At 35.9% G+C, this 24,520-nt stretch overlaps 1 protein-coding gene across 4 annotated transcripts; it reads left to right on the top strand.

The window, feature by feature from the left end:
• Positions 1-390: 390 nt before the first annotated feature.
• Positions 391-23,664, top strand: LOC110092460 (DDT domain-containing protein PTM). Of its 4 annotated transcripts, XM_020817053.2 has the most exons (11): positions 392-1,576; positions 1,671-2,276; positions 9,847-10,963; positions 11,088-11,184; positions 11,266-11,358; positions 11,478-11,602; positions 11,695-12,161; positions 13,752-13,780; positions 16,349-17,158; positions 17,459-18,004; positions 23,371-23,664. In XM_020817053.2, the coding sequence occupies exons 1-10, from the start codon at positions 561-563 to the stop codon at positions 17,965-17,967; spliced, it is 4,869 nt and encodes a 1,622-aa protein (XP_020672712.1). In that variant the 5' UTR covers positions 392-560; the 3' UTR covers positions 17,968-18,004; positions 23,371-23,664. The 4 variants fall into 4 exon arrangements, with proteins under 4 accessions (XP_020672688.1, XP_020672704.1, XP_020672679.1 ...); XM_020817029.2 differs by having other exon boundaries at positions 391-1,576; positions 11,088-11,358; positions 23,269-23,664; XM_020817045.2 differs by having other exon boundaries at positions 391-1,576; positions 11,088-11,358; positions 23,342-23,664.
• Positions 23,665-24,520: the final 856 nt, after the last annotated feature.

The raw sequence follows: 24,520 nt of genomic DNA on the forward strand, positions 1-24,520 counted from the left end.
TCTTCCCAGTCATAAGGAGGATATTTTTAGACTCAAGAGGCAATAAAACGCCCAACTGATCCATTATACAAGAGATCTGCTGTAAAAGTTGCGCTATTCTTCATCCAAGGGCTGATATCACCCCGGATCCGAGCTCATAATGCTACCTCAGCCTGCAAATTTTCGACTGCTCGCCGGCGCTCGAGAGGCTGGCAGTAAAACTGTAAAACCCAGTGGCCTGCACACAACCACCATGCGCTTATGTAGCTAAAGCCGGGGTGGGCAGCATGCGGTGTGATGTTCTTAGGTACACTGGTTCTACAGTGGGATGCCGTGCAGTCCAAAGATGTCTACGCCTGATGTCGTACTCCTATTTGAACAGGAATTATCTTATCGTGTCCCGGCGAGACATTTGTCCGAAACTTTCAGCACTCGTTTTCTTAGCGCATTTCCAGACGGGAGAACGAAATCTCCCCGGGGGTTCGGGAGCCGGAGGAAGGAAGGTCCAAGCAGTTCTTCTTCGCAAAAACCCTGTTTCATCGGTCTCCCGAAACGCTTAATCTAATAATTCTCCGGGGTGGATGGAGCTGGTGGGGCTGGCAGTTCGGAAGTGTTTACTAGGGCTTGGATCGATCTCCGGCGTCGTCGAATCATATGACACTTCTTCCGGTTATTTCAATATCCTCTATGATGACGGAACTTCTGAGGATGTCGATATAAACGAGATTGCTTTGATCCTTAGGGAAATGGGTCACGAGCCTTCTCGTGCGGGGGCACTTCTGCACCGGAGAGGTCGTGGCCGGCCGCGAAAGAAACGTTATCGCCTTGATCCGGTAGAGGGGCATGTCGTGGACGGGGTACCTGCTGACGCTAGGGCGAATGGTTTCTGTACAGGTAGTTCTTGGTTGGGTAGTATGTTTCACTCGGATGAATTGGGGGGTAATGCGGCGCACGATTCTGATGGAGGGATGGATAGGAGTTCGGTGGATCATTTGAAAGAAAGCGGGTCTCTGGGAGGTTCCGATGTTGCAGATGCCCTCATGGAGGAAATTTCACCCGATAACTGCAGTGCCAGGGAAAAGCGCGATGAAGATTTAGGCGGTGAAGGAGTTTTGGTTGATTTGGATAGTAAAGATGAGGGAGGCATGAGGAAAAGGAGAAAATTTTCTGGACAACCGAAACCCTCTCCCGATATGCCTCTGCGGAGGAGCGCTCGTAGAGCAAGCACTGTTCTGCAGTCTCCTCCCGATGCTCTTGGTTGCAAGAATGAACCGGTCTTTGAAAATAGTGCGAGGAACGGCAAAATTTTCGAAACTGGTACGGATGATTCCAAGCCCGTTTTACCGCCTTCATCCAGTGACCTGGATGTGGATGGCCTTCCTGTCCTTGATCTCTTCTCTGTTTACTCTTGTTTAAGGTCTTTCAGTAGGTCCCTATTTCTGAGTCCTTTCCGTTTGGAAACACTTGTGGCGGCATTGAGGTGCAAATATGCTAACCCTTTGATTGATTCCATTCACTTCTCTCTTTTGCACGCTCTCAAACCTCATATGAAGCTTCTTATGGAGGAGGAATTTCAGCCAGCAATTGATTGCCTTAGGTACATGTCCTTCTTCTTATGGTTCTATCTGTTTGGTTTACATAGGTTCTACAGATATGAAACTCTTCTGTTGGCCGACTTTTCTGTTTTTCAGGAATCTTAACTGGGATATGTTAGATTTAGTTACGTGGCCTTTCTTTCTGGTTGAGTATATGCTATTTTGTGGTTCTGCGATGAGGTCTGACTTCAAGCTTTCTCATTTGAAGCTCTTGGATGTTGAATACTATGAACAACCAGCTGAAGTGAAACTTGAGATTCTTCATTGTTTATGTGATGATGTTGTTGAGGTAGAATGCTTGAGGTCTGAGCTTAACAGAAGACTGACAGATTTAGAACTCACCGTAGATCCTAACATTAATATGAATTCTTCGAGGACACAAAAATATTCAGCAATGCATGACGGAGAAAATTACATAGCTCAAGAGGAAATTGATGAAATTGCTGATGGAAATTGTGATGAATGTTGTCTCTGTAGGATGGATGGCAATTTGATATGCTGTGATGGTTGTCCTGCTGCTTTTCATTCTAGATGCGTGGGGGTGGTGAAAGATCTTTTACCCGAGGGCGAGTGGTATTGCCCAGAATGCTTGGTAGATAATGATGTGGTGGTTAGTTTTTTGATGCCATTCAAAGGGGCTGATTCTTTTGGAAGAGATTCTCATGGACGACTATATTCTGGTTGCTGTGGTTATTTGTTAGTGTAAGTCTAATTGTTTCGTTATTCATTTTTAAGTACACATTTTAGTCTCTCTTTTTTACTTTAGTTCACATCCAACTCTATATTCATCCTCTCTCTTGTATTCTTGAACTTTGCTTTTGCATATGTAGGTTAAAGTGCTAGTTTTGTTGAACTTGAAAATTTAGATCAACAATATTTATTTCTCTAGTTAATAGGAATATCCATTGGCAAATTGATAAACTGAAATTTTAATCTACTTACTAGTTGTATATGCATCTTTGAAAATTCATATTTGTCCAGGAAAGAACTTTAGAACTGGGTAGATAGATGATGACGACGATAATAACAACAACAACATCAACCTTTTATCTCTCTATGTGGGGTTGGCTACATGAATCCTTTTTCTTCATTGCGTCATGTTAATAGTCAAATTCTCTAGTCGGCTACATTAATTCTGTTGAAATAGGTAGATAGAAATAGATGAAAGGATGGACAAAAGGATAAATTACATAATAAAAAAGTTAATGTTTTCTTTGGATGTTCACGCCTTTCTTTAGAAAAGAACTTTCTGAATTATTTGAATATTTATCTTAGGTCAGGGATGCATTTTAGTTGTTAATATCATTTATATTTAACAAGATAATCTTTTCTTTCTAAAGCATATTGGGTGAATATGCTGCCATGTTTTAGTTGGGCAAACATTAATTAATCTTTGTGATGCATGTATTAAATTAGTACACAATGCCCAAGTGGCCATAGGCCTGTTATAAGAAGTCTAATCAGACAACGACAGATTTGAAGCAGACCTGTTTGCAAGAAATTTTGTGCCATTTTTAATTATGGCCGAATTTCTCATAAAATTTTATTAGGTTTATCTTGTTTTGTATAAGAACAAGTTTAAATTTGAAGGTTTGTTAGGATTGACAAAGTTAGTTTTGCAATAAATCTTTGGCCATGATGTGTATGTGAATGACTTTTGATGAATGATTTAATTAATGAAAATTATTTGTGACGAACTAAATGCTCTCTTGGCCTAAGCTGTGTGTGAAGATCAACCAAGTTGTGTACGCAAAGCTATTTTTCTCCCCCTTGATCGAATTCCAGCTTGTCGTCTTGAACTCTCATCCACAAATTTCAAACATTATCTTGCCTGATGTTATCTTCTAGCTGCATATATTGTGTCACGCTCCAAGATCTAAATTGGAAGAATTGTATCAACATAAAACGATACAACATTTCATTTATATTTATTAAATATGTATATCTAGTAAAAGTTCAAAATGATACATATAAATTAGTCGTATCATACAGTAAACTAACTCATCCTGATGAACTCATGACTACAAAATAAAAAGACTACTAAAAGCTAAAACACAACTCATGTTTTCTCTTCCTTACCTTTTTATGAAAATATGTTAAAATCATATAATGAGCATTATAGCCTATTAAGTTACTATTATCTACAATTGACATCAATGTATATCATATAGTCAATCATATCTGCAGTATATTAAATAACATAGTGGTCTTTTCATTTCACATCAATCCGTTAGATATCAATTTAGCATTCAAAATTATTGGTTATCAATAGTTAGTATCTATCAAGTCATGTCAATCAACAATTAACAGTTTTATTCCTCTTATCTAACATATACTATTAGTGCACGTATCCATATCATGTGCTATTTATACACACACCTCAATGTTATCATATTTTATTTAGGCACACACATCAATGTCATATAAATTATCTATCAATTCTATCAATGTATGCACGTATCAATGTAGAATTCAACAATGCATGATATTCAACTCTAATATGGTATTTTTATTCTTTCCATCTGTCATAATTGTCCATCTGTTATGACATATCTTATTTTACATTTATGTCTATTATTTATATTCATTATTTATCTTCATGGGAGGTTTTCAATAATCATTAAGAGTCGTCATCTTTTACCCGTCAGCATAATTCGGTTATCAGTTACATACTACAATTGGGATAGCCTCACAAACTATTTTTAAAGGAAAGCCTGTTGGCCTACCCTACTATACAGAGTATTATATTTTAACATACAACCTGTATTAATTATAATGTTAATAGCCAGTCTACCTTGCTTGTATGCGAATGTCACATTCATCTTGTAGCAATAGTATCATTTTATTTATAAATGCGATGATGCATGAAATATAGAAAATCTATAAAATATATAATATCTTCATAAATGCATAACTATCATTTTACCCAGTGAAATTTAGAAATGTTGTAGTTAAAATGCTCATATTGATGCAAAAAATTATGTAGTGAAAGTTCACTTAAACGGGGGATATAAGATTTTTATCACTTTCAGGAGAGCTAAAACACAATAAACTCTGAATAATTAAAAATAGATATAGAGTAAAGGTTACTTACTATAAGTAGAATAACTTTCCAACATAAACGATGGATGGAAAAGCCCCGAAAGTCTCTTTTCTTTTTCCTCTCTCCTCTCCCTCCTCTTCTCCCATTTCCTTCCAGAGCAATTCAAGGATAATGGGGAAGGGATGAAATGACGGTGGCTAAATGCTTAGGATTTAGAATAAAAAATATATAAAAATACTGTTAGTGACCTAACGTCGCAACACTGTATGTTGAATTTAAAAGTACTGTAGAATAGAGGATTCAATGCCGCGACCAGAGATTTCTGGCACCGCTGTGTTGTTAAGCCTAGTGCCACAACGCTACCAAGCAAAACACCAAAGTGTTCTAGTTCAAACATATATTCAAATTTCATTTTCAAATACTTTTCATATTTTGGATTATTACATATTGGGCCTTTTTCACACATTTCGAACCAATGCACATGTCACCTAGTCACAACTAAACTTCCCAGTATTTAATCTTGTGCACATTTTCATGCACTACGTAGCTCCACGCCACCAGCTACATGTAGTCTTACTACTCACTTTCCTCACCTGCAATCTCAATCGTAATTCACATGTCATGCACATATGTTGCCTTATTCAAGTGAATCACTTCCAGCCTACTACATCATAAAGTTTAAAAAGGCAAAATATGAAACTATGTGACGTAGAACGGAGGGATCCAAAATTTTTTTGAACAATTTCAGCTTTTGGTTTCCCAAAAAACCTGAGAGGATTCACTGCTTCTTTCTAGAGAAGTAACCCAAAGGGGAGGCTTTGAAAGTTTCAGCCAACAGCAGGAAGCTGAGGGAATTTGGCCAGCCACAGCAATCAGGATTTTGAAACCAAGGAAATAAGCTGCTATTACGGATGGGTTTCACAGCAATTTAATAACGGAGAGGGGGCGGCTGTGTAATGAGAGAGAAGGGGTGAGGGGGCGGTAATGAGGGGAGGAAAAGGGGCAGAAGGAAATCAGTTTCCAATTTGAATAATTCTGGAACGTGACAGGTTTGAGAAATTACATTGGGAAATCACCGCTGGAGCAAAAAGGGGAAAAAGGTAATAAATGTGAGTGAAGCCAAGGTGGGGGTGATTTAATTTGGAGAGTGATTTGAGGGAATTAATGTCTTAATTCTGAATTTAAATTCAGATTTGAGAATTAATGACGATTGGCTTAAATGGTGGGAGAGATTAATGGTGTGAAACGATGAGCGGGCGGGTGCGTCGGCAATGGTAGTAGGTGGGCGGGCAGTCTCGGGTGCGCGCGACCAACTGCTGGCACGCGCGGGCAGCTTTAGTGGGCGTGTGGGCAGTCACACGGTCAAGGGGCGGGCAGGGTCGGTTAGCTCTGCAGGCAGTCGGGCAGGGGCGGGCAGGTATGTGGGCAGCTGGGCAGACATTTTAAACGGGTTTTCGGGTTGACCCGACAACCCATCTGGTCAACCCGAAATTTTCGTGTTGGATTTGGGTCGGTTTTTCGTGTCGTGTCAAATATTGACACCCCTACTCTCTTGCAGGTGTGCTAGACCCGAAATTTTCGTGTCGGATTTGGGTCGGGTTTTCGTGTCGTGTCAAATATTGACACCCCTACTCTCTTGCAGGTGTGCTATACTGGAAATTCTAATCTAAAAATTTAAACTGTGATATGTTATAGTTGATATATCATACAAGAAAAGGTTTTTCTTTTAAATAATATTTTTATTAGGTATTAATTTGAGGTGTCGCTTCAAACACCTCCAACAAAAAAGTGCAAGCCTCACTCAATTTATAAAGGCATAACCATGGAGGCAATTTCTTAGCGACTTATAATGAGGAGCTCCTCAAGGCGTGTGCTAGAATGCTTTTTTAAATCATGATGTGTTGACATTGTGCTTCCCACAAACCTCCATGTAGCATCTCACTCCCACTGCATTGTGATTGCATTATTCATTCTTCTCATGCGACCTATTTGTAGTTCATTATTCAACCTATAAGGCACACGTTGCATCTCTTATTTCTTGCCTTACTACAAATCTAACCAACATTTGATCTTTTGTCCTGCTTGCCAACCTGCAGGAGGTAACTCCTCTCTGATCTCCTGCAGAACTTTCTTCTGGCCTTCATTCGCTTCTCTACCAAACTCCACTCAAACTGGAACCGTAGCATCTTAGTGTTGATAATAGCAATAGACTCCTTTACTGCTCATCGTTAATCATCACAATGACTAGTAGTAAAAGGATGATCTTTTACATGCATGAAAAATCACAATGTGTTGATGTTCGACTCTCATGAAGGTATAATCTCTTTCGATGTTTGGATAACTTTCATATATTAGATAAATTTTTAAACCTTGCATGAACAACTGATTAGTTAATTTCCATTAACAAGTAGCCTACTCATAGTCTAGCAACTTACCATACTAGATGAGAATTGCATGTGAGTGAATTGAGTGCTTCACCAAAAATTATGTTACTAGTACTACATAATCTTGAATTGAGTTTTAAAGTCTTTAAACTTGATTTTTATAGTGGAAGTAAATTGATTATTTTTACAGAGACAACCACTTAAAGTAAAGCTAGTTGCATATCATTTAGATATCTTGTTTAGCTGAATTTCTATATTGTACCATTGCTATTTCATTAATGGCACTAACTCCAAAATAAGTCTAAAATAATTTTGGTATGCATCTTGCATAAAATAATTATTTGAAAGAGCATATTACTAATAGCCTATGTGGCAATGAAAAAATTTTCCATATTTAGAAACTAAATTTGAACTTAGCAGTGATAGGCTTAGAGATAACATGACTGCTTTGAAATAAATGATTGAAAATTTGTTTGCACAAATTGATGCCAATGGGACATTTAGTAGTAGCTAGCTGCAATATGACCAAATCTTCCGCTTACCATCATTACTAATTCTAGAATACCTCATGATTGATTTGAGGATTTATATTGGTCTACTCAATGCACTTATCTTGCACAGGCAAATAGGTTTGTTTTTTCTTATCAACTCATGCTAGTAACAAGATTGTTGATCAGAATCATCCCGACCATGGAAACTATATAGACAAGCCCATGTAAAAGCACATGTTGCCAATTGCGATTGTTCCCCTGATTATCGTCATGATTCTACCCAAAAGATTAAGGTTGATGCTCCCACATTCGATGTTTTTCATGATTCCAAAGGATCAAGGTTGATTCTACCCAAAGTTCCCTAGCCTCGTTTAATAAAATCTACAAAGTCCTTATTGATGTTGGTCTTTAAAGCTCAATTGATCACTTTATCTTCATCTGCCTTCCATTCTCTATTACTGTGATCCTCATTGTGTATATTAATTACTTTATTCTCTCTGAAAATGATATTTATGATATTGATTAGATAAAATGGTATCTTCAGAGAAAAAAAAAAATCACACATGCCCAATGTACTTTCTCTGCATCGAGTTTGCTTGCCAAAGGAAAATTGCATGAACATATTTGAGAAATTGAGCTTCTTCGATGCGAGCTTGTTGACTCTCCCATGGATACCTAACAAACATCTAATAATAAAATTCTTCAAAGATATTTTTTTATTATTGACATTTAGTTGGCGAGCTTATCTATTTGATTGTCATCTGACTAGATATTTTCTTTGTTGTTGGTGTGATAAGTAGCATTTCTAAATCCAAAGAAGAAACATTGGATTGCTACCTTAAAGATTTTAAATATATGAAGAAGCCTTTGTGAAAATGCTCGACTTATCAAAAACACAACCATTTGAATATTAAAACTTCTACCGATGCTAAGTATTCTGTATTCTTTGAATATTTGAAGTCTTCTTCATGATATTGTGTTTTTATGGGAGGAAATCTTCACGGAGACGTGAAAAGTAAGTTGTTGTTGCTTGATCTTATGTTTTATGATGGTTTTTTTTTTTCATTTTTTCCTTCAAGCTTGATCTTATGTTGAAGCTGAATATATGACTATGACAAATTTTGCATGTGAAGTGATGTGGATCAAAAATCAAAAAAAGAATTTGGCTTTCTCATTGCCTAAACCATTGTGTTTCTACTATGATAGTTAGATAGCACCTTTATTTTTATTAAAGAAACAAACATTTTGAAGTAGATAGCACCTCAGTAGAGATTCGATTATATTTAAGAAGATTGTAACTCATGTCTCCAGCAAAAACAATTAACTAACATTTTTACCAAGACTCTAGGACCACCCTACTAGCTAGTTGGATCTTCTTGATTTATATGCTCTAGTTTTGGGGAGAGTTTTATCATATATATTTGACCAGATTGAAATTTATTAATTATTCAATATTTTTTCTTGATTCTATAATATATCCTCATAATTTACATTTTATTCTTTCTTTTTATTTCATCTCTCCCACGTAGTGGGACAGGCTTGATGTTGTTATTGTTGTTCTTATTTCATCTCTGTATTTGCTTATGTATAGTCACCTATATTATACTGAAAGATATCTAATAGTTTTCAATTTTCTTAATAATTTATATTCAGAATGATTTATTAAATTTATAAACATGATTCAAATGTGCACGAAAGTTGGATTAGAATTATTATTTTTAACATGACTTGAATTTGACCTGAGTCAATATATTGTTAATTTTGAGTTTAGGCCGATTCAGTCTACTTGAATCAATAGTACCTCTCTTACATTGGACAAAGCAGCATTTCCAGTACACATTTTCTGCACAAATCAAAATTTCCACGTACCAGTTAAAGCAATGCAAGATAAAAACGCATTCCCAAAAAAGCCTTAATTATCTTCTTTTATGTTACCTGATTCTTATATGGAACATTTAGGGTCTGTTTGAGTTAGCTTTTTCCGTGCTTTGTTTTCAGTCTACAATTATAATTCTGTTTAGCTATTATTTTCTCGCTATTTTCTCAAAATTTTTGTAGTAGGAAGCTGTTTTTAACAATGAAATTTGTTAATGTGGGGTAGTTATTAAAAAAAAAAAACTATTCAAGTTTTAAAAAACAAAACTATTCAAGTTTTTTTAAAAAAGAACCTATTCATAATTTCCACAGGAGCTTTAAAAAAGTTATTTTTCCTGTAATAACTTCACAACCAGTTTTATGTTACAACCATTCTAAATAGACCCTTGGTTGTTGTATTGCTGCTTTTATGTTCTATAATACACTTATAGATACCCATAATGCAGTGAAAGATGGCTTAACTTCGGGTGAAATTGCAGGTCTGATTCATGCGATTCCAATGCTTTATGTCGTTATTACAACAAGAATGATTTAATTTCTGTTATGGATGTCTTGAAATCAGAACCTTCTCCTTTTGACGAAATTAGAAATGCAATATCTAGATATTGGGGAATTCCTACTGAATACTCTTGTTCCAAGGGCCAATGTGAAGGTGAAATTCATAATATAAGTGAGATCAAAGCTGAGAAAATCCAGGGGAAACCACCATCTTTTTCAGAGGAAAATCATGGTTGCGATAGCTGCATTCGAGTAGGATTGGGGAGCACTGCTCCTGTGATTGAAAATTGTGATATTTCATATTCAATTCAGCCAAGCTCAGGAATCTCCATCCAACGTGAGGAAATGTCCAGTTTACCTGCTATTTTTGAACCAGTTGGTGATAAGTCGGATGCCACTTCTTTTTCCCACACTTATCTGCTACATGGCTTTGATTTTTCTATGAATTATACTATAAACCGAGCAGGAGTTGCATCGGTAAAACCAAATAGCCAAACTATAGACAAGGATGAAAACTTTCAGAACCCTGTATGGAATAGTACTTCTGAGAAGAAGAAAGGTGGCGCTTCTCAGCTGCAATCTAATCATTTAAGTTATGTCAACTATTATAGTTTTGGTCAGGTTGCTGCAGCTATAGCTGAAGAGTTCACCAAATCTTCAGAGATCATTAGTAAAGATTCCTTGAAACCTGATGAAGTTATAAAATCAGATCAGCTGAAAGCCATTTATAAGAAATTTACACAATGGAGTTGGTATAATTATTATAATCTAACGGTGGCAATACAAAAGGAGGACTGTGGTTGGTGTTTGGCTTGTAGAAGCTCAATTGATGCTGAATGCTTACTTAAAGTTGTTAATGAGAAACATCTAGAGAGCATTAAGTTCAATCTTGAAGATTCAACTAGCCTTACATGTGTGGACTCTGGAAAAAATAAGAAAAACCACATAATTTTTGCTATGCATCTTATTTTATCGATTGAAGATCGTGTTCGCAGCCTTCTTTCGGGTCCATGGGAGAAGCAGCATTATAGTGAACAATGGCGTAAGGCTGTCATCGAAGCTTATGATGTTACTTCCCTTAAATTCCTGCTTCTTTCTGTAAGTGAACTCATATTTTATTTGCTCGGGCCTATGTATACTATTTTATTGATGATTCACATTTTTTCATATTGTTTTCAACCTTTTTACCTGGAGTGCTATGATTGATGCTACTGTTCTGCAGTTAGAATCCAATTTGAGGCGTGTTGCTCTCTTAGCTGAATGGCTGAAACCAGTGGATTCCGACCAGACGGTTGGTTCTGCTTCTTTTAAATTGACAGGTCCAGTTCGTACATCCAAATATATAACACATGATAATAATTTTGATAATGGTGGTAAATGTGATTTTGCCCCTTGTTTAGACTTTCACTGGTGGAGGGGTGGGAAACTATCACGGCAGTTGTTTTGCTGGAAGATGCTGCCTCGATCATTGGCTTCCAAGTGTGGTCGTCAAGGTTAGAAATTTTTAGCTCGTGATTTGTTATCTCGTCTCCAATCTGGATAAGGCGTTTCTGTGCTTAGGTAATTATGTAAACTGCTCCACAGAAAATTATTTTTCTTGAACCTCTTGCAGCTGGGCGTAAGAAGATTCCAAACTTATTTTACCATGATGGTTCAGAGTTTGCAAAGAGAAGCAAAAGTATTTCATGGCGAGTTGCTGTTGAGATGTCTGAAAGTATTGCCCAGCTCATATATCAGGTAGCCAAATTTTTTTCAAACCAACGGATTAACAACTCAAATCTTTTGGTGAGCCTTTTGTTATAGTTTTTTAGCCTCGGAAATCCTTTCAGGTAAAAGATTTGGACTCAAACATAAAATGGACAGAAATTTTAAGCACTCACCTTTTTCCTCAGTGCACAAAAGAGTCTACGAAAATAGAAAAGCTATTTAAGCAGGTACTGGTGCGGAGGAAGTGTGTTGAAGGAACAGAAGTAAAATATCTTCTTGATTTTGGCAAGAGGGAGACAATTCCTGCAACTGTTACCAAGTATGGGGTATTATTTGAGGAAAGCTCTGATAAGAGGAAAAGATTTTGGTTGAGTGAACCTTATGTTCCACTGAATTTAATTAGTGCTTTTGAGGAGAAGAAGTTATCTCGCTCATCCAAGAAAAAAGATTCTGGACAAACTTGTGAAAAGAGAAATACATTTACGATGAAGAAAAACAGAAAATTCAAAGGACTTTCCTACCTTTTTTCAAGGGTGAGGAACTCTGAAAAGCATTGCTGTGGCCACTGCAACATGGATGTTCTAGTCAGGTATGATTTAAGGCTTTGTATTGGTTGTATGAATTTAACTAATTTTCTTATGCATGGCTGTTCAACTTAAATTAATGGAAACATTTTTGACTCAAAAGCCTTTACTAGTAGTGCCTTCCATTGAATTTTGGGGATTCATGAAACTACTAAAAATTAATCTAGGCTTTTGAAGCTCGCTGGAGTCTAAAGGTTTTTATTTGAGTAGATCTAAAACCGAATACATGGAGTGTAATTTTAGTAGTAATAGATCTAGTAGGGGGATTGTGACTTTGAGCGATCAAGTCATTAATAAGAGTACATGTTTTAGATATATTGGGTCTATTGTCTAGAGTGATGGTGAAATAGATGGGGATATTATTAGTATAGTTCAAGTTGGATGGTTGAAGTAGAGGAATGCATCGGGCTTGTTGTGTCATAGAAAACCTCAAACATAAGGGAAAATTCTATAAGATGTTGGTGAAACCTGCAATGCTTATGGTATAGAATGTTGGCCATTAAAAAAGAAATATAATATTAAGTTTAGTGTTGCAGAAATGAGGATGCTTAGGTGGATGAGTGGCTTTACTCTTAAGAGATAGGATATGAAATGAGCATATACGTGAAATGTTGGAGTAGCTCTTGTGACAGATAAGATTAGAGAGAGTCGCCTTAGATTGTTTGGTTACATAAAATGGTGGCCTTCCGATAACCCGGTTAGGAGAGTAGATGCATTAATTTTTTTTATGTTAAGAAAGGTAGCGGTAGACCTAAGAAGACTTGGTTATAAAATATTAGAAATGATATTTTTTTATTAGATTTAAAGGAGTATTTGACTCTTAATAGGGTACAATGGAGAACAAGGATTCATGTAGCTGACTCCATATAATGGGATAAAGGATTGATGTTGTTGTTGTTGTTTTGAAGCTCGCTACTTATAGTAAAATCAGTCTGTGAATGGTTTAAACTGATTTCCATGCAAAATGATACATTGCTACATTCCTCATCTATTATTACTTATTTACATACTTTCCAAGTTATCGCCATCACTAGAAGCTCCATTCCGTTGTGCTCAACCTTCATTGATTTGGTTAGGCTACTCACGTTTTCTATAAGACTCAATTCATATAACTGGATTCAAAGACGAGAAAACATTTATGTCCCCATCTATGATTTACTACTATGATGCTCCATTCTGAAAGCCTTCTCAAGATAATTTTTCCACTCTTCTTAATGGTTGAAGATTCCAGCTAATAGCTCTTCTGCCGAATCAGTTAGTATGGATTTAGATATTTGTTATGAATATTTCAACTTGTTGGTGATGGCCATATAAACTTTCTTCATGCCTGCAGAGATGTGATAGAATAATCTGTATTTCTCCTTTAAACCATTGAGTTGCCTTGGCTATGCCTAGTTAGCAAGGCTAAATGAAATGCTGGTTTTTATAGATATCCTTTTATACCTTCTTGGCCCCATGATCATGATTATTTGATTGACCCTAGATTAGTCGATATTTCTTTATGCATTCTTTGAACTTGTGTGTGACTTGCAACTGGTTATCTTTTGATTATCAACTTGCTTAGCTAATCCCACCTTTTTTTCTGTATCTTTCAGGGAGGCCGTGAACTGCCGCAGTTGTGATGGTGTGTACTTTGACTCTTTTGTGACCCTTCTAATCCAAACATAACCTAAAATGTTCAAGTTTTAAGCTTTTGTCAAATCAATTTACTTTTTTACAAGATACTGCATTTTTTTTTTCAATTTTTGAGATCTGTGGAATGGCAACAATTTAGAACTGATTAGTTGTCTTCATTAAAACAAATAATTTATTTTACCATTTTATGCTCTCTTATTGTCTAAAAATGGGTACCAAAGGTTTGAGGTTCTAGCTACTTTTTGGGGAGGGCTTGTTAGCTGTACCATCTCCTATTCAAGTTTAACGTTGACTAGTATTCTCTGTCTACAAAGAAAAACCTAAGCGGAAGGACAATGAATATTTTTATAAGAAACTGCATGCTTAAGCTTCTTTTTTGTTGAAATTTGTAGCTTGAAGACTATGTTGACAATGTACATACCGAATTTAAATTTATTTAAATTAAATTCGTTATATTTTTATAAATTTGAATTCAGTATATTGGTTGTTTGAGATAAAAGTTCAGACCATCCAAGTAAGTCCTTGATTTTTTTTACTGAAGCATTAATAGGTTTTATAGATGGACTAGATACTGGAGGTTTAAGGAACAATTTTTTTCTTCATATCTTAATTATTTTCTGAGATACCTGTTGTCCATTTTGTATAAATTGTTCTACTAGAATTTTATTACGTGCATTCAAGTAATTCAAACGTAATTACCAATGCTTCCATGTTATATGGTTATGTGCTGACGTATTTATGAATAATCTATTCCGGGTTAGGTTTGCTAATTGTTGCTATAGATTCTTTCTTATTTTTCCATAAACAATCAATTAACATAGGAGGAATGACTCAAAACAATTTTATAGGATAGCTGTTTGGGTGTACATGTAGTTCTCCTAGTGCTGATAGGGTGAGCTAAGTTGTATTTATTTTGAAGTGGTGATTTGGATGTACTCCAATTAGGTTCCCTATTTTTGTTCGATTGCTTGTTTGTGTCACTAGATACGAGGCTTTTCCATGAAGGTAGGAAAAATCTCCTTCATGTACGTCCTATGCTTGTTCGGGAGTTTCTATGCCTTCACTTCCAATTTGTGCAAGTGTATTTGTGCATCTCTGCTTCTTTGTCTGAATGATTCATATCCTTGCATGTCTTTCGTGGCAGCCTATCATTTTTGCTTGCATGTCCTTTCTATGAATTTTTTTGTATGTTATTCGTGTGCATCTTTATGGCTTCTACATGCTTAAACCACCCCAATCCATGCTTGTGACCTTCTCAGTTTATTAGCCACTTTCTTTGCTTATGACCTTATTTTCACCTATCTAAATGTGTGAATGAACTTATCCGCTTGTCTCTTTTATTGTAAACTTTATATTGGATCACGGTGGTTGACTCTATTTTGATATTTTTAGAAGATGTTTTGTGATTATAGGGTTTTGTCATTATTCACTTGTTTCTTTTGTTATAAGTTTTATATTGGATTAGGATGGTTGATTTTGTTTTGATATTTTATGGGAAGTTTTGTGATTATAGATATTATTTAAAATTGTGCAAGGCGAGCGTCATCATAATGCAGGTGAAAACCATCTTGAGGCACATGCCTTGAGTGGTTTAGTTGAGGCGTATGCTTCACAATTGCTTAGGCATGCCTTGCCTTAGAAGTTCAAGGTGTACACCTCAAACAAAATATATATATATAGAAAGTGTTTGTGTTTCATAGAATAAAAAAAAATATTCTAGAATCTAAGATGCACCGAATAATAACATTCAAGCTCCTTGTAGATGCACTTAGATTAGTTGATTTGATGGCTTGCTCATGACATCAAGAACCTCTTAGAGTTGTTTTTCATGATTAATGAGCACAACTCTTCGATATCACTATTTTCTTCATATGTTTTGCTTTCACTCTCTTAAAATAATCTATTATCTTGGGCTTATATATGCAGATGTCCATGTGCGTCAATTTACTTTTAGGCATTTTGTGCACTGCTGCACAAACGCTTATGCACCTGCATGTGCTCCTAAAGGTATGTCCATGGCATGGTTATAGGTGCCATGGTAATTAAATGTGTGATACTATATTATCTAAAATGCCACTATAAAATCACTGCAGTTTGTGGAAGAGAACGAGAATTTTACCTCTATATTTCTTTTCTTATATGCACCATTTTTCTGCCTTAGTAATATGTGCATCACTTAGCACTTCATTAATTGATGCGCGCAAAGTTGCAATCATCAGCTGGTATGGACTTCAGTTTTGCAATTGAATCCTTGGTTTGGTTTGACTTTCCAAGATGGATACATCGATTAAATTTAAATATCATAAGGTATTGATTGCTCAATCACTGATGGGAAAACCCTTCCTGCGCTTTAGATCTAAAATAGCCTATTTTCTATTCATTTTCTCCTATAATTGTTTTACATTTGCTTAATTTCCTGCTTTTCCTTTTATCTTATATTGCAAGTAGGAAAATTTTGCAGCAGTTAAATGCATTGTTCATTAAAGTTTACTAAAATTTAGCATGTTGTGCAGCATACTTGTCACGATCCTTGACTGATTATTGTTATCATGTGTAGGGTTTTTTCACAGAAAACATTTCAGGGTGCCAAAAGGTGCGACTGTGACTACCTACACTTGTTCTAAATGCAAGGAGAAAGAAACTGCAAATGTAAAACCTACAACTCATAAAGCAGCTGGCTTGAAAAGAAAGGCTTCCATGGCTAGGAAGGGAAAACCGGTCTCCATGTCTAAGAAGTCAACGGAAAATGGGGCTTCTCTGGGTGAGAAATCAAAGGAAAATATGGTTTTCTTGATTAAGAAGTCAAAAGAAAACAAACTTATTATTTCTAAGACGATCTCTTTGGCCAAGTCAAGGGAAAACCAACAATCCATGGCTAAGAAGTCAAATGAGAATTCTTTCTACATGGCTGGAAGGTCAAGGGAAAATATAGTCTCTATGGCAGTTCAGTGCAGGAAAAATCCTGTCCGTATGGTCCGGAAATTGAAACAAAATGCAATCTCCATAGCTAAAAAATCAAAATTAAGTCGTACAAAATCTAAAACAAAAAATGCTATAATGAAAAGAAAAAAGAAAATAGTTCGAAGAAAGGGACAAAGTATTTCATCTAAAAATGCAGAATCCTTGAAATCGGATAATTTTATAAGCTGGTGCAAGAAGAAGAGATCTGTTCTGCATCATTCCTATTGGTTAAATGGCCTTCTATGGGTAAAGGGGCCTTCAAATGAAAGAGGAAGGTCTTTCAGAGAAAGGAAGGTTTTCTTTCGGATTCAATCTGCAGAAGACGTCTCTGCAAAACCCAAGTGTTGTCTTTGCCGTGAAGATTACAATACTGGAGATTTTTTTATTGGTTGTGAAAACTGTGAAGGTAAACCAGTTATTTTAACATGCTAATTAATCATATTCATTAATTTTCTTGGTGAACATTTAGTGACATAAAGCTGAGTTATCTTTTAGGATGCTAGAGGTGGTAGCTGACTGAATACAAATGTCAAATATCTCTGCGGGGTCTGTTTATATTTTACTATTCACAGCTGGAAATTAAACCTACATATTTTTGCTTCAATGTCCAGTTTCTTACATCTATTTTTAGATTATTCTGTATGGTGTGCTTGCAACTCAGTTTCTGCCTATGAATTCACATTACCTATTGTCATGGTTACTGCAGATTGGTTCCATGGTGAGGCCTTTGGCCTTGAGCTCGAGAGAGCCAGCAATCTGGCTGGGTTTAAATGTCCTAAATGCCGCAGGAGAAATGTTCCAGTGTGCCCATTTTCACTAGATCCAACGAGCTGTGATGTTAGGATAAGAAAGGGTTGCAATGTTGCTGGTGAGACTGTGGATGTTCAGCAAAAAAAATGCGAAGGAAAGTCGCAATGTGCTGCTTGTGAATATTGCCTTGATTTAGTTCCTTGTGAAATTCATTCAGAGATGAAAAGAGAAGTTGTCCCTTCACATTGTCAAGATGAAATTGTCTTGTCCGATGAAATTATTTCAGACTGGTCTAGCACTGTGAATCCACCTGGGCATGAAGAAGAAAATTTTGTACTTCCCAATGACGAGAGTGTACTTAAAATAAGATTGAAATCATGTAGTATAGATGAGAGTATGAAAAGGACATCAAGGTCCCCCAAAGAGCTTTTATCTGGACTTGATCTCTTTCAGAGCCACACCTAGAAGACAATGTTTTCAGCATGCCTCATTAATTATGAAGGTACCAATATTTAAGTAATCATTACCTTTAAGTACAATCTGTACAACTTGCTTATCTTTGGATATTCATTATTCATTATCTATTATTTACAAATGTGTTTTGTGTGCGCCTCTATTTTGTTTTTATTTTTTTTATGTGGGTGTGCGGGAGCTTCATATTTTACGTTTGGAAGCTTATATATAGCCTTTTTTTTTTACTTAGCACGTAATTTATTTTTCAATATTTAGGTTCTCAATAGATTTGATGCATGTTTTTTCTGAGGCCAGCATTTTCTTACACTTATGTTCAAATTCAGTCAAAATACTGATTTAGGACAATAGATATTGTAAAACTGCCTTTCATAATGTAGAAAATAAAGAAATGATGAATGAGAGCTAAAAGGTCACTAACTTGATCAGGAGGGAGAGGAAAGCATTCACTGCGTGAGGTTGATTTATCTAGTAGAAAGAAATGAATGAATGGCTGTCACACCTAATTGCAAGATCCTTTTTTACTAGAATTTTAAAATTGTGTTTTCTTTTCTTTTGCATGTTATCATAGAAATTAAATGTGTAAGACGACTAAGTATCATAGAAGTATTTAGTTACTCTTGATTAATCATAAGTCTACTCCAAACTAAAATGGTATCAAAGCATCGTGAAAGAGTTGCCTAAGGTTCCTAGCAAACATAGATTGGTTGGAAAATTAGAGCAAAACCACATTTCCCAAGGAACTTGATGGCATGGGTGGTAGTATCTAGATCTGCAATGACCAATAGAAACAATTCCTTTCCTTTTCTTTGTAAGTATGAGAAGAATTCCTTTCCTACTATGGTCGACAATAATCAAGACTTACCCAACTCCTTCCAAATGACCATTTTCGAATTGAATGTTAAAACTTATTTGGAATGGTCTCAGACCGTCAAATTAGTGATTGATGGAAGGGGAAAATTGGATTACTTGACTGGTGAAGCAAAAAACCAACCACGAATGATGCAAAATTCAAGACATGAAGATTAGAGAACTCTTTAGTGATGACTAGACTCCTAAATCTGGAGGGAAATCTTGCAAAAACCTATATGTTATTTCCAACTGTGAATGATAGTTGGGATGTTGATGTAGGACTAAGATGCGTTTAATGAATGCAATAAGAATTTGCACCATTCCTTTGATAAGAGCGAGTATGATTAAAACTATTAGCAATTTAAAACAACAAAGTAAAATGAGAAAGGGGTTCCTATGCTTAGGCTAAACCACTTGCCAAAAGACTGACTTAGAATATCAATAAATTTGAGAGAGGGCTTTAGTTTATTTCCAATAGGATATATTCCTCTTTGGAAATAAATTAATTATGTGAACTTAGGAAATTTCGGCCAAAGGAGGTGGGCTGGAAATTAGGAATTGTTTCCAAGAGGAGTTTAAGAGATTTAGGAAATAAATCCTTTGGTGATCAATAAGGGGCCGGTGGCTTTAATGGGGTGGAGGTGGAATTATGGCAAGTGAATATGTCTTGATTAATAGAGAGATATTAATTAGGCAAGGGAAATTAAATCTCCTTTAATCAAGTATTGATTTGAGGATGAGGTTTAAGACTTTCTTAAAATAGATTTCATATTTTAGAAAGATTTTGAATTTCAAATCACTTGGATTTTGAACTCAAAATTAATCATAATTTTATTCAATCTATATTAGGAAATAATAAAAAAAAGAGGGGCCGGCGGCTTTGTGTGGAGGGGTGGCCAGTGGTTGTGGTGGTGTGTGGCGTCAACGTATAAGATGTGGGTCCGGTGATGGATGGGCCGGCAGTTCAAGATCTCGGGTGGAGCTTGGACCGTGGGTGGGTAGGGAAGGGGAAATTGGGCCGGCGGTGGTAGAGGGAGGAGGAAGGGAAAGAGATAGAAATTAAAACCACAAACCCGACTAGTCTAGGTTGGTAGGTGATGCGCAATTCTCCCTCTTCTAGGGATCTCACTCCGATCTCTCAAGCTCTCATAAGAACTCAAAACATGTGGAAATTTTTTATCATTCAATCATTAACATGAAAAGAGAACAATGAGGCTATATATAACCTCGTACAAAAACTCAAGAAAATAAAAAGACGACAATGCCCACTGGGCTTTACAAACGACCTCCCTTAAGTAAGGCATAAAAACGGAAACACTAATAAAGCAAATACAACACGACATAATAATAAAGAAAATAAATAATACAAATCAGAAATACATTGACTCAATCGTGGCCTTAGATCGACGGCCACGTCTCTGATAGACTTTCCACGCTCTGATGTCCTCATCATATGTTATTTGTGAAACTTTTAATATTAAAAAAACTCCTATCAGATGTTTAAATTAAAATTAAGGCTTTTAAAATTTAAACTAAGAGAGTGGGAAGTTACCATCTATTATAATGAAATGGTAGCGGTTTGTCTAATGTTGGATCAATGCTATGATGCTTAGGAGAGCCTAAATGATTGTGCAAACTACAAAAATAAAGAGAGGGAAATTACCGAGTTTACATATTTTTTGCTAGAATATACTGCAATTTAGATGAAGTAAAGGTAAGGATCTTAAGTAGAATACCTTACCAGTCCATAAATGAAGTTTTTTCTGATGTCTAACAGGAAGAATGCATAAAGAAGGAAATGATGTGGAAGATAACACCCAAAATGTATTCTAAGATTGAAAATTTTGCAATGTTCTCTAGGGGATTAGTGTTGAAGGAGAAAGAATGAAAAAAAGGTATGAATACTACAAAAAAAGTTATGGCACACAGGAGATGTGATAGAAAATTCATGGAAAATAACACTTGAAGAAGAAACCCTATGACAAGACAGTTTATACCATGAATGAAGAACCCCATCACCAATCCATTTACTTAGAAATGTCACCTTTCACAAAGGAATAAATCGAGCCCTTGCAAATTCTCTTGAAGTCTCCAAATTCCCCTACACCTTCCTTTTCTTTATCATTATAAGTTAATGGAATTGCTTTTTATCCATGAAAGTTAGGGGTGTCAATTTTAGGTCACGGGTCGGGTTCGTGTTGAACTCGGAACTAACCCAGCACTATTCGGGTCAACCCGAACCCGACCCGTTTTTGCAAACTGGTCTATTTTTCGAACCCGAAATCAACTCGCTTCGGGTTCGGGTCAACTCGACCTGACCCACGACAAATGGGAGTCACGATGCGACAGCAACGTGCAAACGGAGTCGTCCACGCGGGCAGGCGGGTCATCCACGCGCATCGTCTGTTCGTCATGGCAACGACACTGCGGTGCAGGCGGGTCATCCACGCGCATCGTCTGTTCGTCATGGCAACGATACTGTGGTGCGGGTCGACAGCCGCTGCAGCGGCAGCTCGATCGCAAGTCGCAACCCTTGTCATGATCTCGGTAGTTCGGCGCGGCAGCGGCACTGCGGGGACAAATTGTGTTGACGGACGCGACACGACATTGGTGACAGGAGAATTGACGAACCCGAAGTGAAGGATGCGAGTTTCGGGTCAGACGGATGCGACATGAGGTAAGAGACGGAATTTTGGGTCAAACCGGGTTGATGTTGGGTTTCCGGGTCAACCCAAATCCGACCCGATTTTACAAACGGATTGAAATCATGAACCCGACCTGATTCGGGTTCGGGTCAACCTGAATCCGAAATTTTCGAGTCGGGTTCGTGTCGGGTTTTCGGGTCGTGTCAAATATTGACACCCCTAATGAAAGTGAGCTACAAAAACCACGGGGCATTGATTATAGAGCAACTGATCACATGATAGGTCACTCACATATAGTTTTGTATACTTTCTACTGACAACAAAAAAAATAAGGTTATTGATGGTTACTTCCTGAGTATGGCTGCACTGAGTTCAATTCAAATTTCTCTCATACTAACTCGTCATAATGTTCTCATGTTCCAAAATTATCATAAAACCTTTTATCTAATATTAAATTAACTCTTGATTACCATTTCATTTTAATTTGTATCTTTCTTCTTTTGAGTTTTAAGAACTAGCTTCGAGGAGAATAATTGGCAATGCCTAATACTTTGAGGAGAATTTTGAATATACTTATATTTTTGGTAATCGTGAAATAATGTTGCGGCATTATTGACTTGGTTACCTTAATTTTTAGCTCTTAAAACAATTATTTCCAAATCTGTTACCCTTTTTTTTAAGAGTGAAAGTTTTCCATTAGCAAAGAAATATTGTGTTCCACATTCTCCATAATCTTACAAATCATCAAGCCCATTTTCTGTAATTCACAATGATGTGTGGGATTCATCAAGGATTTCTACTCTGTCGGAATTTTTTTTTTTTTTTGTGATGACCATATTATGATTTGTTAGGCCTATTTACTTAAAAAGAAGTCAATGGTTTAGGAATTTTTAGAAAAATCTATGCTATCTCACACATAATTTTCCCAAAAAAAAAAAAAAACCATATTTTTAGGAGTGACAATGACAGAGAATTTTTAACAAAGCTTTGAGTTAGCTTTTCTTACAAACAAAGGATTAGATATTCTTAAAAAAAGGGATTATTCATATAAGTTCTTGTAATGATACACGTTAAAAATAGAATTGCTAAAAGAAAAATTAATCACCTATTGAAAGTAGCAAAAACTCTACACTTTATCGATCATGTGACAAAATATCTATGAGGTAACACCATACTAATTGATAAATATCTCATGAATGGGATGCCCACAAAAATTTTGAAGTTTCAATTTCCTGTACATATGTTTCAAAAATCTTTTTCTTCAGGTTTTTATCCATTAAAATATTTTTCATTTATTTTCACAATCATGATCAAAATCATGGGAAAATAAAGAGTTGTTTTTTTTTCCATTGAATTCTATTGTGAGCTTTCCAAAAAAAAAAAAATAATAAAGACTGGTGCATCATAAAAATTGGTGAGCCTATGAGTATTTTGCTACTCATGCTGGAGTTTATGCATATGCATTTGAGCTTCATTAATATTATAGTTTAAAATTGGATCCTCAAGTGTCACTTGTGCTTGAAGCTGGTATCTTGCAGTTCTCTAACTGTAAATATGAGACTCTAAATTTATCATGTTTGATCCGACTTTGATAATCCCTCATGTTCCTTTAAATGTTTTTTTAAACCGCACTGTCCGTAATATCTTCAATCGATTTTATGTTTTCAAACTTTCCAAGACCACCACATAGCATTCATTCTCTTGTAACTCTTTTCTAGTTGCTTGTGTTGAATTGAAATGTAAATTAATCTAATGGCTCTTGACTTTCTTTTATTTATTTTTTTTGCATAATTGCTAGAGAGATTAATATGTACATGCATGATTATTCCGTTGTTAAATATCCAACTTTTGGTAATGGAAGATCTGAACAGTTAATCCGCTCGATATTTCGAGCTTCTAGGTCGGGTCACGACGAGATTGGTATCCGAGCGATGGTCACATTGCTGCTCATTTCTTAGGCACAACTTTTATCTGTAAATACTATTTGGTTTTGTTCTGTAACACACTTCTCCTGTCATCAATGTCAAATTAGAAATGAACCATCAGCATGAATTGTATGCTGGCATTTAGAGAATTAGAAATGATTGTTAGAAGTTTGACCAATTAAAGATTTGATTGTATTCCTACAACATTTAAACTTTTTAAATTTGAAATCGGGCATCTCCCCCCATTAAGTTGGAGCACACTTTATTGATTTCCATAGGTATTATATGCTTGATTTTTACTAGAAATGATATGTAAAGGGAAATTTTTGTTATGTAGCTTCTGGAATCTATTAAATTCTATATATCTATGCAAGCTAAAAACCTTGTAGTATCTTCTGTCATCATCCCTTTGTGGATAGTTGAAAAGGAATGCTAACTTATCTTTTGGCAAAGTCTTTTTAATTGCTTAGCTTGGTTTCTTCATTTATTCGATTTATTGGGCCAACCTTTCTGATTTAGGCTTCATTTGGGATGGCTTTTTTACTGCTTCTTGAACCAGCTTTCTAGTTAAAAAATTAAAATTTTTGTACTTAAAAGCTATTTCAAGAAGTAAAAAAGCCGTCCCAAACGAAAGCTTTGTATATAAATTTAAACCAAGGCTGTTTTACCAATTTTGATTGAACTGTTTTTGTGGTAATGGATATTTACAAGAACTATTTGCCCAGCACAATCATGCCAACATGACCCTGTTGGATTGCTCCATGATGATCATCAACCTCACATGTCAGTCCTGAAAGGGTTTATGGCATATCAGATTGTAATGGAAACATTTATAATGGATGATGTGCTACCTAACATTTTTATCCTATTATATTTACATATTGTGTTGTTAGAAGTAGAAATAGATGTGGGCGAAAGAAATGTTATATTTGTTTGGGACGGCTTTCTTCCTACTTCTTAAAGCAATTTTCTAATATAAAATTTTTTTGTATTAAAAAATTGCTTTAAGAAGCAATAAGAAAGTCGTTCCAAATGATAACTTTCTTACTGTTTCTTAAAAAAAAAATTTGGTACAAAAATTAAAATTTTTGTTCTAAAAAGATGTTTTAAGAAGTAAGAAAGTCA

The sequence above is a fragment of the Dendrobium catenatum genome, unplaced genomic scaffold, assembly GCF_001605985.2.
Source record: "Dendrobium catenatum unplaced genomic scaffold, ASM160598v2 fragScaff_scaffold_716, whole genome shotgun sequence".
Classification (NCBI taxonomy): Eukaryota; Viridiplantae; Streptophyta; class Magnoliopsida; order Asparagales; family Orchidaceae; genus Dendrobium; species Dendrobium catenatum.

Excerpts from the sequence above, each read along its gene's own strand:
- LOC110092460 (XM_020817029.2), top strand. The coding sequence starts at position 561 with ATGGAGCTGGTGGGGCTGGCAGTTCGGAAGTGTTTACTAGGGCTTGGA. Across the intron at positions 2,277-9,846 it reads TGCTGTGGTTATTTGTTAGT|GTCTGATTCATGCGATTCCA; the intron begins GTAAGTCTAATT and ends GTGAAATTGCAG. Across the intron at positions 10,964-11,087 it reads TTAAATTCCTGCTTCTTTCT|TTAGAATCCAATTTGAGGCG; the intron begins GTAAGTGAACTC and ends ACTGTTCTGCAG.